Source organism: Salvelinus namaycush, chromosome 29 (assembly GCF_016432855.1).
Source record: "Salvelinus namaycush isolate Seneca chromosome 29, SaNama_1.0, whole genome shotgun sequence".
NCBI lineage: Eukaryota > Metazoa > Chordata > Actinopteri > Salmoniformes > Salmonidae > Salvelinus > Salvelinus namaycush.
The window spans coordinates 18,069,943-18,090,931 of NC_052335.1; the positions used below are offsets into that span (position 1 = coordinate 18,069,943).

Below are 20,989 nucleotides of genomic sequence, written 5' to 3' on the forward strand. Positions count from 1 at the left end.
TTTGGTTATAACACGGTGGTGAATTCAGAGAGAGGAGGGGGGTAGACAAAGGAGTTACTCTATTGGACATTGGGAAGCTACGCTCACGAAAATACAAAATCTTAAGCACTCTAATAACCGCTCATTCGGAAAAAGAGAATGCAATTTATGTATTTACGATTGAGTTGTGCTTTATCGTCCAAATCCTTTGGTCACAAAGATGTTGGGTGTACGACTCTGGTTCGGCCACCAGAGATCCCCAAGTCCTTAGGTAGAGCTCCTGGTCGTGGTGCTGGTAAGAATGGATACTTCGACGTACCCTGTACAGTAGTTCTAAAAGTTGATCTTGATAGAATACTTCAGAGGTTGTTGGTGTTCTCGTCCTAGGCTACTTACGTTTTCAGCTGCAGCCTGATAACGCGATTTCAAGGATTTGCTTCTTCTGTAGTGATCAATAGTTTCAGAGTTTATAACCATTTTGCAACATTCGGCTTACACCTCAGTCTGCTTGGTCTATCGAGTGGTAACGGGGACCAGCGTCCTCACGTTCTCTGGTCTTGTCCTTTGGTAGAGTTGTAGTTTTAAACCTTTTTGCAACATCTGGCTCACGCCTTATTCTGCTTGGTCTATAGAGTGGTAGATTTCTTAACCAGTTGCCGCTGCACGTAACTGGTCTAATATGTTAATTCTTCAGCATGTCCTTTTAAACACTTGGGGAAAAAAGGGCATTCCATTACATTTGGCATAATGTCTGTGCTCATGTGGGCATGGTTACTGACTGGATAAACTTTACATGAAAAACCCTTTTCTCATTTAGATGACTAAAGTCACATTTCTATTTTTTCAATAGTATTCTGATACTTAATCATTAATTTTATACAACATTCAGATGCAAACCTCATAATTGAGAAGTGTAGACAAACAGAGATACAGTTATGTGGTTCTACCGTCTTTCATGAAGTCACAACATACAAACTTAAGTGTTCAACATAAGGGTTCTTTTAGTCTCCACTGAACATTTCCATATTCTCAAAAATATAAATATTGTTTAATTCTCCAATTTTGGGGAGGTAGGAGTTTTGGCGGGAGAAGATCCTTTGTTCTACTAAGGTCTCTCCCTCCATACGGCTTGGCGAGGGAAGGTATTTACGACCATCATAAAACTGGCCAACAGCCCCAAGAGAGGGGGTCTTCAGACCTTTGCCTAGCCCGGCACCCCCAATCTCCATCTCAGGACTGGTAATTCATGACAGTACATTGACGTCAATACAAAAATGAATAGGCTCATGCTTCTCACCCGCTTCCATTGACTTACACAGTAATTATGACAACTTCCGGAGGACGTCCTCCAGCCTATCCAAGCTCTTGCAGCAGGAACTGACATGTTGTCCACCCAATCAAAGAATCAGATAATTAATTTAGTACTGAAAGCATTAGCTACAGCTAGCTAGCACTGCAGTGTATAAAATGTGATGAGTAGTTGACTCAAAGAGAGAGAAAGAAAATAGTTGAACAGTTTTGAATATATTAATTTCTTCCATAATGAAGGAGAAGCAAGAGAGAAATAGAGAGATTTTTTCACACTAGATAGATTTTTTCACACTATAAGTTTGAGTTTCTTACATCTGCATATGGCTAGTTTGTCTTTTCTTAGCATGTTGGGCCTAAATTGTTAGCCACTAATGCTAGTTAGCTAGCTAATAAATGTACTGAGTCTGAGCAAAAAGCTGTACAGCCAGATAATACCAGGGATGGTGTGACCTAAATCAGCATGTTGTTTGTGCAACAGTATCTTTTAAATCAAAGAGGACTACGCAATGCATGAATATGTTAGCTACATGAAGTAGCTAAGAGACAACATTAAATGAGCGCTATTGTCTGAGTGTGCCAGAGCGCAGAATAACTGCTGATTCGACTAACACTCAGCACCCGTTTTAGCCAATTAGCTTGGGTGCTTGACTGCCGTTGTGAGATCAGAACGCTCGGATCAAGCCTAGTCCTCGGCCAGATCGTTCAGTGACAGTGTGCGCACTAAACGCTTTGAATTTACAAACGACAATCTGACAACGTTCTGAATTTACGAAAGCACAGAGCGCACTCTGACACTCCAGATTGAATTTACGAACACACCCATGGTGGGCAGAGCCAAGCACAAGCTACCAAGATCCCATTGGTGCGTTCTAGCATGTATCTGGGTATTACCATTAGGGAAAATGTCTATTCTGTGAAGTACGCGTGTGCAATAACTCAATTTGCTTTTGCAATCCTTCTAAACAACGCGATTTTTAAAAACGTTTGCAAAGGGTAAAGTCTACAAAACTTAGTCCACTCTGTTCATAACAGAGTGTCGGCCAAAATCCATCTTGTTTCATCCTTCTGCCGCTGCCGTCCAGTGGTCTTCCTCTCACTACATTTATACATCCGGTTAAATATCTGTCTCATTGTTCTATCTGTGCGTTTCAAGAGTGAAAGTAAGAGCAGTACGGACAGACAGATCAAGTTAAGATAATACGACTTTTGATCTGGTATTTGACGACCCTCTCATCCAAACCTGATGTTTGTGACTAGTTTGTTTATTTTCTGTCTTGGTTGACATCGTGACAGTATTGTGCGGTAAGTAGCTAAACGAATTGATATTCTTAAATTGCACATCTTTTTCTTGCCTCAGCCGAAATCTATGTGTAACGGCAGTCTATTTCGTCCTCCTCATCGGACGAGGAGAGGCGAGAAGGATCGGAGGACCAATGTACAGCGTGGTAAGTTTCCATGATTTAATAACGTGAAAACAATTACAAAATAACAAAACAAACTAACCGTCACAGTCCCGTGTGGCACAAACACTGACACAGAAAACAACCACCCACAAAATCCCAACACAAAACAAGCCACCTATATATGATTCTCAATCAGGGACAATGATTGACAGCTGCCTCTGATTGAGAACCATATTAGGCTGAACACAGAAACAGACAAACTAGACACACAACATAGAATGCCCACCCAGCTCACGTCCTGACCAACACTAAAACAAGCAAAACACATAAGCACTATGGTCAGGACGTGACAGTACCCCCCTCCTGAGGTGCGGACTCCGAACGCACCCCTAAAACTCAAGGGGAGGGTCTGGGTGGGCATCTGTCCGCGGTGGCGGCTCCGGCGCAGGACGAGGACACCACTCCACCATTGTCTTTGTCCCCCTCCTTAGCGTCCTTTGAATGGCGACCCTCACCCCCGACCCTGGTCTAGGAACCTTCACAAAGGTCCCCCCTAGATTTAGGAGACAGCTCAGGACAGAGAGGTAGCTCAGGACAGAGAGGTAGCTCAGGACAGAGAGGTAGCTCAGGACAGAGAGGTAGCTCAGGACAGAGAGGTAGCTCAGGACAGAGAGGTGGCTCAGGACAGAGAGGCGGCTCAGGACTGAGAGGCGGCTCAGGACTGAGAGGCGGCTCAGGACTGAGTGGCGGCTCCGGACTGAGTGGCGGCTCCGGACTGAGTGGCGGCTCCGGACTGAGTGGCGGCTCCGGACTGAGTGGCGGCTCCGGACTGGAGGGCGGCTCCGGACTGGAGGGCGGCTCACGACTGGAGGGCGGCTCACGACTGGAGGGCGGCTCACGACTGGAGGGCGGCTCTGACGGCTCCTGACTGGTTGGCGGCTCTGGCGGCTCCTGACTGGCTGGCGGCTCTGGCGGCTCCTGACTGACTGACGGTTCTGGCGGCTCCTGACTGACTGACGGCTCTAGCGGCTCCTGACTGACGGGCTGCTCTGACGGCTCGGGACAGACGGGCGGCTCAGACGGCGCTGGGCAGACGGGCGGCTCAGACGGCGCTGGGCAGACGGATGGCTCAGATGGCACTGGGCAGGCAGGCAGCTCAGACGGCGCTGGGCAGGCAGGCAGCTCAGACGGCGCTGGGCAGGCAGGCAGCTCAGACGGCGCTGGGCAGGCAAGCAGCTCAGACTGTGCTGGGCAGACGACCGACTTTGACCTGCTGAGGCGCACAGTAGGCCTGGTGCGTGGTGCCGGAACTGGTGGTACCGGACTGGAGACACGCACCACAGGGAGAGTGCGTGGAGGAGGAACAGGGCTCTGGAGATGCACTGGAAGCCTGGTGCGTGGTGTAGGCACTGATGGTACTGGGCTGGGGCGGGAAGGTGGCGCCGGATATACCGGACCGTGAAGGAGTACACGAGCTCATGAGCACCGAGCCTGCCCAACCTTACCTGGTTGAATGGTCCCCGTAGCCCTGCCAGTGCGGCGAGGTGGAATAACCCGCACTGGGCTATGCTGGCGAACCGTGGACACCATTTGTAAGGCTGGTGCCATGTACGCCGGCCCGAGGAGACGCACTGGAGACCAGATGCGTTGGGCCGGCTTCATGACACCCGGCTCGATGCCCAACCTAGCCCTACCAGTGCGGCGAGGTGGAATAGCCCGCACTGGGCTAAGCACGCGTACTGGGGACACCGTGCGCTCCACCGCATAACACGGTGTCTGACCAGTACGACGCCCTCTCACTCCACGGTAAGCACGGGAAGTTGGCGCAGGTCTCCTACCTGACTTCGCCACACTCCCCTTTAGCCCCCCCCCCCCCCCAAGAAATTTTTGTGTGAGCCTCTCGGGCTTCCAGCCGCTCTGCCTTGCTAGCGCCTCATAATGCCGCCTCTCCGCTTTTGCTGCCTCCAGCTCCGCTTTGGGGCGGCGACACTCCTCTGGCTCTGCCCAGGGTCCTTTACCGTCTAGAATTTCCTCCCATGTCCATTCCTCCTGGTACCGCTGCTGCTGTCGCTGCTGCCCGTTGCCACGCTGCTTGGTCCGGGTTTGGTGGGTGGTTCTGTAACGGCAGTCTATTTCGTCCTCCTCATCGGACGAGGAGAGGCAAGAAGGATCGGAGGACCAATGTACAGCGTGGTAAGTTTCCATGATTTAATAACATGAAAACAATATACAATTACAAAATAACAAAACAAACTAACCGTCACAGTCCCGTGTGGCACAAACACTGACACAGAAAACAACCACCCACAAAATCCCAACACAAAACAAGCCACATATATATGATTCTCAATCAGGGACAACGATTGACAGCTGCCTCTGATTGAGAACCATATTAGGCTGAACACAGAAACAGACAAACTAGACACACAACATAGAATGCCCACCCAGCTCACGTCCTGACCAACACTAAAACAAGCAAAACACATAAGCACTATGGTCAGGACGTGACACTATGTAATTAGCTATGTATTTCAGTAGCAGGTGAAGCTGTCTGTGTTGCTTTGCAGGGTCAGTGAAATAGTCAGTAAATTAACTCACAAATTCATGCAGATTATTATTATTGTTAAACCAATCAATATTTGCATTTGAGTAATGCAATTTGACCTTTACTTGATCAGAACATTGTGTATTGTTGTGACAAGAAAGAACTGTTGTGACAGTAACCAATAAAAACGAATAGATACATTTATCTTTGTCAGAGCAAAAGAGTGTTGGCTGATTATGCGTTGAACGTTATCCCCGACCAACGGGCTGTGCATACTTACACTTTCACTTTCTGATTACTGGAAGAGCAGTACAGACAGACAGATCAAGTTAAGATAATACGACTTTTGATCTGGTATTTGACGACCCTCTCATCCAAACCTGATGTTTGTGACTAGTTTGTTTATTTTCTGTCTTGGTTGACATCGTGACAGTATTGTGCGGTAAGTAGCTAAACTAATTGATATTCTTGAATTGAACATCTTTTTCTTGCCTCAGCCGAAATCGATGTAATTGGCTATGTATTTCAGTAGCAGGTGAAGCTGTCTGTGTTGCTTTGCAGGATCAGTGAAATACAGTCAGTAAATGAACTCACAAATTCATGCAGATTATTATTGTTAAACCAATCAATATTTGCATTGTGTAATGCAATTTGACCTTTACTTTATCAGAACATTTTGTATTGTTGTGACAAGAATGAACTGTTGTGAAAGTAACCAATAAAACCGAATAGATACATTTATTTTTGTCAGAGCGAGAGTGTTGGTTGATAATGCGTTGAATGTTATCCCTGACCAACGGGCTGTGCATACTTACACTTTCACTTTCTGATTACTGGAAATCGGGAGGATGTTTCAAGAGTGAAAGTAGAAGCAGTACAGACGTGTTTACATAACCTGTTAAGATAATACGACTTTTGATCTGGTATTTGACGACCCTCTCATCCAAACCTGACGTTGTGACAAGTTTGTTTATTTTCTCTGTTGATTGACATCGTGAGAGTATTGTGCAAGTAAAAAATATATATTATTAAATTGGGCATATTTTTCTTGCCCCAGCCACAATGTAATTAGACTATGTACTGTATTTCCATGTATGGGTAGCTGCAGCCCAATATGGCAATCGGAGTATGGGCGAGTGGGTGTGTCGAAAGAAATCAAGTCAGCTATTGGGCAGATTTGTTGCTACTCAAAACCGTTTTTCGTGGTTGATTGGGCTGGATGACGAGTAAATCGGCAACCACTGCAGCAGTGTTGTATCAACGTGCCTGCCAATTTAAGGGGCTTCATACTGGGTATCATGGTAGTGTCGCCGGCGGTAGCTAACGTGGCCATTTTCTCTCCACGGGATTTTATTTAAAGTAGAATAGCAGTCTGGCATACACCATAAATAACACATTTTGATAACCATCTATACTGAACAAAGTTATTAACGCTTCATGCAACAATTTAAGGATTTTACTGAGTTACATTTCTTACAAGGAAATCAGTCAATTGAAATTAATTAATTTGGCCCTAATCTATGGATTTCACATGACTGGGCAGGGGCCCAACCACAGGGGAGCCCATGCCCAGCCAATCAGAATTAGTTTTTTTCCCACAAAAAGGCTTTATTACAGACAGAAATACTCCTGATTCATCAGCTGTCCGGGTGGTTGATCAGATGATCCCACAGGTGTAGAAACCAGATGTGGAGGTCCTGGGCTATAGTGGTTACACGTGGTCTGCGGTTATGAGGTCAGTTGGACGTACTGCCAAATTCTCTAAAATGATGTTGGAGGCAGCTTATGATAAAGAAATGAACATACAATTATCTGGCAACAGGTCTGGTGGACATTCCTGCAGTGAGCATACCAATTGCATGTTCCCTCAAAACTTGAGACATTTTGTGTTGTGTGACAAAACTGTGCCAAGCACGAGGTGCACCTGTGTAATGATCATGCTGTTTAATTAGCTTCTTGATATGCCATACCTGTCAGGTGGATGGAATATCTTGGCAAAGGAGAAATGCTCACTAACAGGGATGTGAAATTGGAGAGAAATTAGCTTTTTGTGCATATGGAACATTTCTGGGATCTTTTATTTCAACTCATATAACATGGGACCGACACTTTACACTTTATATTTTTGTTCAGTAGATGTCCCATTGATACCTACATACATACATACATACATACAGTTGAAGTCGGAAGTTTACATACACTTAGGTTGGAGTCATTAACACTTGTTTTTCAACCACTCCACAAATTTCTTGTTAACACCTGAAGGTATATTGGTTATCTGTACAAACAATAGTACACAAGTATAAACACCATGGGACCACACAGCCGTCATACCGCTCAGGAAGGAGACGCGTTCTGTCTCCTAGAGATGATCATACTTTGGTGCGAAAAGTGTAAATTAATCCCTGAACAACAGCCAAGGACCGTGTGAAGATGCTGGAGGAAACAGGTACAAAAGTATCTATATCCACAGTAAAACAAGTCCTATATTGACATAACCTGAAAGGCCGCTCAGCAAAGAAGAAGCCACTGCTCCAAAACTGCCATAAAAAAGCCAGACTACAGTTTGCAACTGCACATGGGGACAAAGATCGTACTTTTTGGAGAAATGTCCTCTGGTCTGATGAAACAAAAATAGAACTGTTTGGCCAATAATGACCATCATTATGTTTGGAGGAAAAATGGGGAGGCTTGCAAGCCGAAGAACACCATCCCAACCGTGAAGCACGGGGGTGGCAGCATCATGTTGTGGGGGTGCTTTGCTGCAGGAGGGACTGGTGCACTTCACAAAATAGATGGCATCATGAGGAAAGAAAATTATGTGGATATATTGAAGCAACATCTCAAGACATCAGTCAGGGAGTTAAAGCTTTGTCGCAAATGGGTCTTCCAAATGGACAATGACCCCAAGCATACTTCCAAAGTTGTGGCAAAATGGCTTAAGGACAACAAAGTCAAGGTATTGGAGTGGCCATCACAAAGCTCTGACTTCCATCCTATAGAAAATGTGTGGGCAGAAATAAAAAGGCGTGTGCGAGCAAGGAGGCCTACAAACCTGACTCAATTAAACCAGCTCTGTCAGAAGGAATGGGCCAAAATTCACCCATCTTATTGTGGGAAGCTTGTGGAAGGCTATCCGAAACGTTTGACCTAAGTTAAACAATTTAAAGGCAATGCTACCAAATACTAATTCAGTGTATGTACATTTCTGACCCACTGGGAATGTGATGAAAGAAATAAAAGCTGAAATAAATCATTCTCTCTACTATTATTCTCACTTTTCACATTCTTAAAATAAAGTGGTGATCCTAACTGACCTAAGACAGGGAATTCTTACTAGGATTAAATGTCAGGAATTGTGAAAAAAATAGTTTAAATGTATTTGGCTAAGGTGTATGTAAACTTCCGACTTCAACTGTACATACGGTCTACAACTCAATGGGGAGGGCATGAACGGCAACAACACTGGGACACAGTACCCTTTGCTCCAGCTTGACTGAGCACTACTGTCCGGCAACGGCATGGGAAATAGCTACCTCGTAGCCAATATCAGGGTGAACGTCACAGTAATCACACACATACAACACATGAAGCAACAGTACACCCCATCGTAAATACTTTTAATAAGTCACTTTTAAATATGACTGAGACTCATCATCTGGCTTGAAAACAGAAGTCCAAACTATATTTCAATGTAAGGTAGTTGCGTAATAAGAAATGGAAGAAAAAAAACTCACAGTTCAATCAAAACCATCTATCCTATAGCAGAGCGCTTTCGACACACCCACTCCTTTCGACACACCCATTCCTCTCTACACGCTCACTCCTTTCCTTTCGACACACGCACTCGCCCATTGTGATTCGGTCGCCATATTGGGATTCAGCTACCATCTTGTCTGAATTCCAGTAACAGGTGATCATGTCTGTGTCGCTCTGCAGGGTCAGTGAAATACAGTCAGTCATGAACAATAAGGAGGTAAAGATGCTGCAAATGTTCAATTGACCTCTCTATCATAGTTTTTTATTCATTTTCTTCTATTGATATGTTATTGACATTAGGTATATTTGCAGGTGGAAATCTTAGCACCTTTAAGTAGGCCTCAAGAGGACCTCTTGTCAGATGCAATGGGAAACTACTCAGCCACAGGAGGCGAACCAAACACACTTCCTACAGACGTTAACAAAGACGCTAACATTCAAGAATCAATTCAAGATGTAAACAAACTTCCCACCGACAGCGAGAAATCATCCAAGCTTTCAAGCAAGGCTGTCATTAAGGTTGCTGCTGTTATCGTTTTCTAATAGGTTTTTTGTTGAAGTTTGATTACGAGACAATTTTCCATAATTAGCTAATTGAAATAAAAATCACATTTGGTGTTTCATTCAATTTTGGATCGTGTGCTTTGAGTTCTAGTGGTGAGTGTTAAAGTGTGTTTATTCAAGGTGGGGAATGCAGATGACATGGAGACCTATGAGCAGAATAACATCCAGGTACTGTATGTGTAGCATATACTCTCATTTCAAACTTTGGTTCTTATCAGCTGATATCACCAACTGTACAATTAAATTAGATCATTGACATTAATTAAATGTTAAATATGCAGCGTTAATAAGGGTGACGTCATCATGCAATAAAGCCTTGTAATCTTATCCATTTTTTATAATACAATCTTGTGTGATTTCTGAACTTTTCTCTCTGTTGCAGCAGGAACCTCCAAAAGGTATGCCTACTGTGAAATCAAACATATATTTTGCAGTATCTGGGTCCCAATTAACTTGTGGTAACCGCATGTAGCAGGATATCAAAGAGTCCTGAGATCAGTATTGCAATCATCTTCTATTTATTTAACATTTCAACATTTCAGGGGAATAGGCATCTGGGCATCTGGCAAAAAGGTTGTGTCTGAAAACAATAGGCCTGCTACCTATCAGTTCGTGCTGGTCGTGGTGCTGTCCATGGTGCAGAACTTTTGCGCGCCCATTCACTGACAAAATGAAGGTTCTTAAATGATGGTACTTCCTCAGCTCTTAAGGTTTCTTGGAGAACTCTTGCCCAAGAATAACCTTGTATCGACAGTTCTTCAGAATTCTAAAAGGTTTTTGAAATGTATAGAAAGCCTGCAGGTGTGTCCCTTTCATAGCACACAGCAAATTGGCCAGTGTTGATTTGTCAGTGTAACATTTCTAGTGTCGATGCAATAATTAAATCAACACTGTAAAGAGTTAAATACAAATTCAGTGGTGTAAAATAACCCCATTGTTGGTGTTAATAACCAGCATTGAACCAAAACCATGCCCATTATTATCATATTTCCCAGCATGCACTATTGCAGGTAGATTTTTAGAATAGTTTGTTTTAATATCTATGTTTTTGCATGTACAGTACCAGTCAAAAGTTTGGACACACCTTCTCATTCCAGGGTTTTTCTTTAGTTTTACTATTTTCTACATTGTAGAATATTAGAGTTGACATCAAAACTATGAAATAACACATATTGAATCATGTAGTAACCATAAAAGTGTTAAACTAATCAAAATATATTTTATATTTGAGATTCTTCAAAGTAGCCACCCTTTGCCTTGATGACAGTTTTGCACACTCTTGGCATTCTCTCAACCAGCTTTATTCTTTCAACCACATCACAGGATTCCTTCCGCAAGCTCTGGACCATTACACCGGATCATCGCAGCTAGCTAGCTGCAATTGAGTGGCTAATTTTAGCTAACGCCTCTGTCCCGAAGCAAGCACCAGTTAGCCTTGAGCTAGGCCCATATACCAGCTAACTTCTTGGGCTACAATACCTCTTTTGACAACTGGCCTGGACCCTTTATTGTCGACACGGAGCCCCGCCGATCCATCACGACTGGTCTGCCAATGTAATCGTCCGATGTTGTTTCAACAGGCTTTTCCGCTGCGATGTCGCCGAAGACCCATCCGCTAGCCCGGCCCGCTAGCTTTCTGAACGCCGTTGTCTCCCTCTCGCCTAGCATAGTAGCGACTACCAAACAGCTCCCTGACTCACCTATTGCTGCTCCCTGACTCACCTATTGCTGCTCATTGGACCCTGTGATCACTCGGCTACACAGCTGATGCCTGCTGGACTATTCACTAACGCGGTACCTCTTTTTGTTTATCTATCGGCACCAGCCACGAAATCAGGTCCTGTGCATACCCAACTGACCCTCTCTGCCCATTCATCGCCATTTACCTGTTGTTGTCTTAGCTCTCCCAATCAACACCCGTGATGACTTTATGCCTCTCTCTAATGTCAATATGCCCTGTCTACTGCTGTCTCGGGTTAGTACTTATTGTTTTATTTCACTGTAGAGCCCCCAGTCCCGCTCAACATGCCTTAGATAGCTCTTTTGTCCCACCCCCCACACATGCGGAGACCTCACCTGGCTTAACTAGTGCCTCCAGAGATGCAATTGCTCTCATCGTCACTCAACGCCTATGTTTCTCTCCACTGTACACACATCCAACCATACCCTTGTCTGTACATCATGCCCTGAATCTAATCTACCACGCTGAGAAATCTGCTCCTTTTATTCTCTGTTCCCAGCGCACTAGACAACCAATTCTTATAGCCTTTAGCCTTACCCTTATTCTACTCCTCCATTCCTCTGGTGATGTAGAGGTTAACCTAGGCCCTGTAGCCCCCAGTACGACACCTATTCCCCAGGCACTCTCATTTGTTGACTTCTGTAACCGACTTCTGTAACCGCCTTGGTTTCATAAATGTTAACATCAGAAGCCTCCTCCCTAAGTGTTGTTTTACGCACTGCTTTAGCACACTCCGCCAACCCTGATGTCCTAGCCGTGTCTGAATCCTGGCTTAGGAAGGCCACCAACAATTCTGAAATTTCCATCCCCAACTACAACATTTTCCGCCAAGATAGACCTGCCAAAGGGGGCGGAGCTGCAATAAACTGCAGAGATAGCCTGCCGAGTTCTGTCATACTATCCAGGTCTGTGCCCAAACAGTTTGAGCTTAAATAAAAAAAAAATCACCTTTCCAGAAATAAGTCTCTCACTGTTGCCACTTGTTATAGACCCCCCTCAGCCCCCAGCTGTGCCCTGGACACCATATGTGAATTGATTGCCCGCCATTTATCTTCAGAGTTCGTACTGTTAAGTGACCTAAACGGGGATATGCTTAACACCCCGGCCGTCCTACAATCTAAGCTAGATGCCCTCAATCTCACACAAATGATCAATGAACCTACCAGGTACAACCCCAAATCCATAAACATGAGCACCCTCATAGATATTACCCTGGCCAACTTGCCCTCTAAATACATCCCTCGACCAGGATCTCAGCAATCACTGCCTCGTTGCCTGTGTCCGTAATGGGTCCGCGGTCAAACGACCACCCCTCATCATTGTCAAACACTCCCTAAAACATTTCAGCGAGCAGGCCTTTCTAATCGACCTGGCCCGGGTATCCTGGAAGGATATTGACCTCATCCCGTCAGTAGAGGATGCCTGGTTATTCTTTAAAAGTGCTTTCCTCACAATCTTAAATAAGCATGCCCCTTTCAAAAAAAATTGAACTAAGAACAGATATAACCCTTGGTTCACTCCAGACTTGACTACCCTTGACCAGCACAAAAACATCATGTGGCGTACTGCATTAGCATCGGATAGCCCCCGCGATATGAAACTTTTCAGGGAAGTTAGGAACCAATATACACAGTCAGTTAGGAAAGCAAAGGCTAGCTTTTTCTAACAGAATTTTTCATCCTGTAGCACAAATTCCAAAAAGTTTTGGGACACTGTAAAGTCCATGGAGAACAAGAGCACCTGCTCCGAGCTGCCCACTGCACTGAGGCTAGGAAACACTGTCACCACCGAAAAATCTATGATAATCGAGAATTTCAACAAGCATTTTGCTATGGCTGGCCATACTTTCCACCTGGCTACCCTAGCCAACTGCTCTGCACCCCCCGCAGCAACTTTCCCAAGCCCCCCCCCTTGCTTCTCCTTCATCCATATCCAGATAGCTGTACCTTCTCCGCTATGAAATCTGTATTCCGAGCTGGTCATGGGTGCACCTCAGCCACGCTCAAGGTCCTAAACGATATCATAACAGCCATCAATAAAAGACAGTACTGTGCAGCTGTCTTCATCAACCTGGCCAAGGCTTTCGACTCTGTCAATCACTGCATTCTTTTCAGCAGACTCAATAGCCTTGGTTTCTCAAATGACTGCCTCGCCTGGTTCACCAACTACTTGGACGGCCTGTTGTCCTGACCTCTGGCAGTCTCTATGGAGGTGCCACAGGGTTCAATTCTCGGGCCGACTCTGTATATATCAATGATGTCGCTCTTTCTGCTGGTGATCCCTCTGATCCACCTCTACGCAGACGACACCATTCTGTATACTTCTGGCACTTCTTTGGATACTGTGTTAACAAACCTCCAAACGAGCTTCAATGCCATAGAACACTCCTTCCGTGGCCTCCAACTGCTCTTAAACGCTAGTAAAACTAAATGCATGCTCTTTAACCGATCGCTGCCCGCACCCGCCCGCCCGACTTGCATGACTACTCTGGACAGTTCTGACGTAGAATGTGTGGACAACTACAAACACCTAGGTGACTGGTTACTGTAAACTCTCCTTCCAGACTCACAATAAGCATCTCCAATCCAAAATTACATCTATAATTGGCTTCCTATTTCGCAACAAAGCCTCTTTCAAACATGCTGATAAGCTTACCCTCGTAAAACTGACTATCCTACCGATCCTTGACTTCGGCGATGTCATTTATAAGTAGAGTGCCTCCAACACTCTACTCAGCAAATTAGATGTAGTCTATCACAGTGCCATCCGTTTTGTTACCAAAGCCCCATACACTGCCCACCACTGCGACCTGTATGCTCTCGTTGGTTGGCCCTCGCTTCATATTCGTCGCCAAACCCGCTGGCTCCAGGTCGTCTATAAGTCTTTGCTAGGTAAAGCCCCGCCTTATCTCAGCTCACTGGTCACCATAGCAACATCAACCTGTAGCACGCGCTCCAGCAGGTATATATATCACTGGTCATCCCCAAAGCCAACACCTCCTTTGGCCGCCTATCCTTCCAGTTCTCTGCTGCCAATGACTGGAACGAATTGCAAAATTCACTGAAGCTGGAGACTTATATCTCCCTCACTAAGTTTAAGCATCAGCTGTCAGAGCAGCTTACCGATCACTGCACCTGTACACAGCCCATCTGTAAATAGCCCACCCAACCTCCTCATCCCCATTTTGTTATTTCTTTTTGCTCTTTTGCACCCCAGTATCCCTACTTGCACATCATCATCTGCACATCTTTCACTCCAGTGTTAATGCTAAATTGTAATTTATTTTGCCACTATGGCCTATTTATTGCCTTACCTCCCTAATCTTATTACATTTACACATGCTGTATATAGATTTTTCCAACGTATTATTGACTGTACATTTGTTTATCCCATGTGTAACTCTGTGTTGTTGTTTTTGTCAAACTGCTTTGCATTATCTTAGCCAGGTCACAGTTGTAAATGAGAACTTGTTCTCAACTGGCTTACCTGGTTAAATAAATGTGAAATAAAATATATATATATATTTTTTAAAGGTAGTCAACTGGAATGCATTTCAATTAACAGTTGTGCCTTGTTAAGTTAATTTATGGAATTCCTTTCCTTCTTAATGCGTTTGAGCCAATCAGTTCTATTGTGACAAGGTAGGTGTGGTATACAGAAGATAGCCCTATTTGGTAAAAGACCAAATCCATATTATAGCAAGAACAGCTCAAATAAGTAGAGAAACAACAGACCATCATTACTCTAAGATATGAAGGTCAGTCAATGTGGAAAATGTCAAGAACATTAAAGGTTTCTTCAAGTGCAGTCGCAAAAACCATCAAGCGCTATGAAACTGGCTCTTTTTTATTCTAACCGCCGGGTCTTTGTGAGATGCAGAGTAGGTGAACGGGTGATCTCCGTATGTGTGGTTCCCACCGTGAAGCATGGAGTAGGAGGCATGGGAGTGCCTTGTTGTTGACACCGTCAGTTATTTTTTTAGAATTCAAGTCACACTTAACCAGCATTGCTACCACAGCATTCTACAGCCATACACCATCCCATCTGGTTTGCGCTTAGTGGGGCTATCATTTTTTTTTTCAACATGACAATGACCTAAAACACACCTTCAGGCTGTGTAAGGGCTATTTGACCAAAAACCAGAGTGATGGATTGCTGCATTAGATGACCTGGCCTCCACAATCACCCGACTTCAACCCAATTGAGATGGTTTGGGATGAGTTGGACCGCAGAGTGAAGGAAAAGCAGCCAACAAGTGCATATGTGGGAACTCCTTCAAGACTGTTGGAAAAGCATTCCTCATGAAGCTGGTTGAGAGAATGCCAAGAGTGTGCAAAGCTGTCATCAAGGCAAAGGGTGGCTACTTTGAAGAATCTAAAATATATTTAGATTTGTTTACCACTTTTTTGGTTACTACGTGATTCCATATGTGTTATTTCATAGTTTTGATGTCTTCACTATTATTCTGCAATGTAGAAAATAGTTAAAATAAAAACCCTTGAATGAGTAGGTGTGTCCAGACTTTTGACTGGTACTGTATATTGATTGATTAATTATCCTATGCTACTCAAATATGAATAACATACATTTTTCTTTGCTATTCCAATCTGTTACTTGGACGTTTTTCACCCGTTACTGAAATGGTTGTTCCAGTTTAGATGTTTTAAAGGGGCAATCAGCAGCTGCTATGCCCATTGTTGGATTTATAAATGAATGACATGTACCCAGTGAATCTTGAAGAATATAACTTATAAATGCTTATGAGTTTAGTTGAACTGTCGTACCCCATCAAAACCCAAAATATAAGCTTGTTTTGTGGGTTTGTAAGCAATGTAAACGAACACTATATAGCCTCATAACATGTTTAAAACTATAATTTTTAAATAAAGTATGGTCAGTCCATGCAAGCTTGCATGCATAGCTTTGTATTTGAATTTGAGAGAGGTTACATTTCTCCAGACTTATCCCTCAGCTTCTTACCAAACGGGGGATGCTTTGTTACCGTTTCAACTACTTCATTCTGAATACAGGTGAATAAAAATACTAAATGTTGGATATCACCTCTGTCTGGATTCCAATAGGAATTACACATCACTTTGCAAGCCAGCATAATGTGACTTGCAGGCCTGATGCAACAACCATGTCTCTGTCACTAGCTAACAAAGTCATGGGTGGTACTGGTAATTCAAAAATGTACTCAAAGGCATCCTGGGAAATATGCAAATAAGGCTTAAAACCCTACTGCAGAGCTATTCCATTCAGGTCCTGGAGAGCCAAAACATTCCTGGTTTTGGATTTTTCTATGGTTCTTTTAAGAACCATCCAATTTATGGTTTTCAGAGACCCATAGGGGTGTCAAAGTCATTCCATGGAGGGCCTGGAGTCTGCTGGTTTTTGATTTCTCCCTTACTAATCAGTGACTTTAATTCCTCAATCAAGTATAAGGGAGGAGAGAACTTGCAGACACTCGCACTCCGTGGAATGAGTTTGCCCTATGGCATCACTCTCAAGAACCTTTATTTGGTTACAACTTGCAACTTTATTTTTAGGAGTGTAGAACGTGTGTGCTGATATACAGTTCACGCTGCTGTTGTGCTGTCCATAGTGGTGAAAGTTTGTGCACCAGTAGAACAGTTATTGTCCCCAATTGGTCAATTGCACTGCGAAGTTCCGCTATCTCCAACTTTTTGCATTCCTCTGGCCGTGCTCATTTTAGCGAGATCCGCTTTCCTTCCATTGAAAATGAATGGGCTCTGTCATTTTGTCGGTGCCCATCAATTTCGTAGACATTGCCTGTAAGGGCACAACAAGTGATTCCCGCAGGCTAGTTAGATGTCTTTATTGTAGCATAGGCTTCAATACAATTGAAGTTAGTCTACAACACTGCCATTTAGGGAACATGCAATTGAGATCCATCATGATGGCAGGCTGTAAGACTCTTTCAATATGCTTATGTTGTAACTGAGGTGTCACCGTTGCTTAACCACATACTTACACCATATGTTTATTGTTCTATAGAGTCGAAGATGGAGAAGTTCTTCACCATTCTGACTGGGAATACTCTGGGGTCTCATGAGGAAATAAATCGCCGGCTCACTGAAAATGGTTTAACTAAGGTGACGTCATTGGAGGAGAGTGATGTCATCATGGCTTTCTGTCCCATTGTCTCTCGTGCTGGGACTGATATTGAAGCAGCACTGCAGCAGATTCCTGGTAATCTTGGCACCCAGAACCAAGTGTACTGTAACAGTCTGTCTTCAGAGACTATTTCCAGATCAACAATATCCATAAAGAAACTTCTCAAAAAGTTTTATCTAATTCCAAATTCTCTTATTTGTCCCTCTCTCTTTTGACAGCTGGTAAACCTGTCATTCTGGTAGTACTGCATCACACCTTCAACCCAGACTACACTGTACCTGACAGCAGCAGACTAGTGACCAGAGGTGATGTAATACTCACAGTGGACTGTCTCTTCTATGAGAGGCAGGGACTATTGGAGTGTCATCACAATGAAGCAGCAGTCAAAACGATTGTGAACATAATACCGCCAGAGGTAATGTAGTTTATCCTGTGGGGTAATGCAAGCTTCAGTTGGGAATACTAACACCAAGTAGCACCTCCTGCATGCTTACCTATACTGTGTATTTTAACTTGCAGAATGACTGGGAGATTATTAAAGACAGTGAAGTCAGTGAAGCCAGTGAAGCCCTTGAGCATAAAAACCTGGAGGTATTTTTTTCTAATTTCAGATTTTGCTACTTTGCTCAAAGGCTGATGTAATTGTACAACTGTACAAAAATATGCACTGTATTATGCTGGTGTCCAAACACTTTCCTAGGGATGATTAAATGTATTGAATCTGGACTGTCAAGACTGCATTAGACCACTTAGTTATAGCCTGGGCATTAGCTCTGGGAGCTAAAAACAAGCAATAAGCAATGAAGCAATCAGCAGGGTTACTTATTACATGGCTACACTGCACCCCCCTTTGAACTCCTCTCTGTAGCAACCCCAGAAACTGATAGACATTGATCGGTTGATCAGAATGAGTCACAGCACAAAAAAAACAGTTAACTTTTATACAAAAATAAGAGAGCTTACTTTTTGGGGTCATTTCTGAACTTCTCTCTCTGTTGCAGCAGGATTCTCCAAAAGGTAAGAAAGTACCTGTTATAAATCGAACATTGATATTATACCCACAGTTGGGCAGCTTATTACGTTTCCCTGCACTGCAGCACAGGTTAAGAAAAGTGCGGCTGCAAAGCGCATACAACTGCACCTTCAGGGGCATATTTACAAAATGTCCCCTATGTATTTCATGACATACTTTGCAAACAAATTTGACGCTTGTGAATGTACCATTGTTGCAGCACAGGCATTTTTTACCTAAATGTTTTTTCTCTCTGTAGTGCCAAGGATAGCTCTACTAGTTATTGTAGCAGGGAATACTCTGGGGTCTCATGAGGGCATAACACAGCAACTAACCACAACCAGTAGCGTAACTGGGGTGAAATCACCAAAGGAGAGTGATTTCATCATGGTTTTCTGTCCCATCGTCTCTCGTGCTGGGACTGATATTGAAGCAGCACTGCAGCAGATTCCAGGTAATTCAGTAATCTGACCAAATTCCTCTGACAGCTACTGTCTTCCATGTTTAGATGGGTCGAAGGAAAAGTAATTAACAATGGCAACAGTAATTTATACATGTTATTACGTTTAGCATACGTTGCTAGGCTACTCATAGCCATGGTTTAGAGTTGACATGTATTTTGATTCCTTTTTGACAGCTGGTAAACCTGTCATTCTGGTAGTACTGCATCACACCTTCAACCCAGACTACACTGTACCTGACAGCAGCAGACTAGTGACCAGAGGTGATGTAATACTCACAGTGGACTGTCTCTTTCATGAGAGCCAGGGACTATTGGAGTGTCATCGCAATGAAGCAGCAGTCAAAGAGATTCTGAAGAAGCTTAATATACATCCTGAGGTATTCTATAATTTGTACACTCTTTTAAATACAATGTGACTCTATAGAACACATTTTATACAAGGAGAACCAGTTTTTATTTCTTGTTATTTTTTCACAGATTGCAGTTTCTTCCTTTGGCCCTCATATCATCTGGCAGTTCTCAACTGAAGTTTACCAATTGTTTAAGTCAGTTCTAACTTCATGTAAGTGTATTAATTGATATTATTCTTTACATGAACACAGGTCAAATCAATATCACATCAAGATAAGATGAAAGTACAATTTCAAATGTTATGTTAGCATCAGTAATCAAAATTGAATTCTGCAAACTGATACCACACTAGCTCCTAGTTGTACTAACTGTTAATTGTGCCTGGGTGTTTACCGTGTGAAGAAGACAATGATGCTGACATTGCTTTTATGAATAACAGGAAGATTAAAGGGATATTTCGGGGTTTTGGCAATGAGGCCATTTATTTACTCCCCCCAGAGTCAGATGAACGTGTGGATATGATTTTTATGTCTCTGTGTCCAGTATGAAGGAAGTTAGACGTAGTTTCACGAGCCAATGCTGACTAGCATTAGCAAAATAACTAAGTCTATGGGTATCTGCTAGCATGCTAGTAGATACCCATAGCCTTCCAGTCATTGCGCTAACGCTAGTTAGCAATTGCACTAGCGCTAGTTAACAACTTCCTTCAAACTGCACGCAGAGAAATAAAAAGAGTATCCACGAGTTAATCTGACTCTGGGGAAGTAGATAAAGGGGCTCTTTGCCAAAATTCCAAAGTATCCCTTTAATGAAAAACATATTCAATGGATGTTTAGGATTTAGGATGACACAACAAGGGCCTGACTCTCATAAAGCTGCAGGATATTAGATTTATATCAGGACAAGATACTGTCAGTAACATCTGATGTGGTTTTGTTTCTTTAGGTTGGCAATGGGTGGGTTGGCCAGAGTGGCCGAGTCTTACCTCAACCACTGCAACAGATGAAGTGCCTGTTTGCGATCATGAAGTGCAACATTAAGATGAAGCACATTGCTCCCCAGCCTTTAAGTTGTAATAATGAGTGAATAAGTGGATTGAAGTCTGATTTTGAAAAACGTCTATTCATAGTCAAAACATTTGACAATTTAACCCTAGAAATATAACTAACTATAAGCGTTAGAATATGCACTTATAGCCTAAGTGAGTCTGGAACAACTAAAGTGTGTTTTGTCAAAATTGCTTAATAATGAACTCCATTAATGTGGATAAGTATAAAGATAATGTAATATAATGCTTGAGACAACTTTTGATGGGAGTATAAATAAATATACACTACCTGCCAACAGTTTTAGAACACCTACATTCAAGGGTTTTTCAATATTTTTACTATTTTCTACATTGTAGAATAATAGTGAAGACATTAAAACTTTGAAATAACACACATGGAATCATGTAGTAACCAAAAATGTGTTAAACAAATCAAAATATATTACATTTTTTGAAATAATTCAAAGTAGCCAACCTTTGCCTTGATGACAGCTTTGCACACTGGCATTCTCTCAACCAGCTTCACCTGGAATGCTTTTCCAACAGTCGAAGGAGTTCCCACATATGCTGAGCACTTGTTGGCTGCTTTTCCTTCACTCTGCAGTCCGACTTATCCCAAACCATCTCAATTTGGTTGAGGTCGGAGGTCGGGGGATTGTGGAGGCCAGGCCATCT

The 20,989-nt window shown here is 43.3% G+C and overlaps 1 protein-coding gene across 3 annotated transcripts; it reads left to right on the forward strand.

Moving 5' to 3' along the window:
* The first annotated feature begins 5,535 nt into the window (after positions 1-5,535).
* On the forward strand, positions 5,536-20,649 carry LOC120024385. Of its 3 annotated transcripts, none has more exons than XM_038968619.1 (13): positions 5,536-5,680; positions 9,178-9,214; positions 9,310-9,516; positions 9,682-9,729; positions 9,944-9,959; positions 17,321-17,515; positions 17,659-17,855; positions 17,960-18,031; positions 18,442-18,457; positions 18,712-18,906; positions 19,090-19,292; positions 19,393-19,477; positions 20,212-20,649. In XM_038968619.1, exons 2-13 carry the CDS (start codon positions 9,200-9,202, stop codon positions 20,304-20,306), a joined length of 1,344 nt encoding a protein of 447 aa, XP_038824547.1. In that variant the 5' UTR covers positions 5,536-5,680; positions 9,178-9,199; the 3' UTR covers positions 20,307-20,649. The 3 variants fall into 3 exon arrangements, with proteins under 3 accessions (XP_038824547.1, XP_038824549.1, XP_038824548.1); XM_038968621.1 differs by having other exon boundaries at positions 18,445-18,457; XM_038968620.1 differs by having other exon boundaries at positions 9,947-9,959.
* Positions 20,650-20,989: the final 340 nt, after the last annotated feature.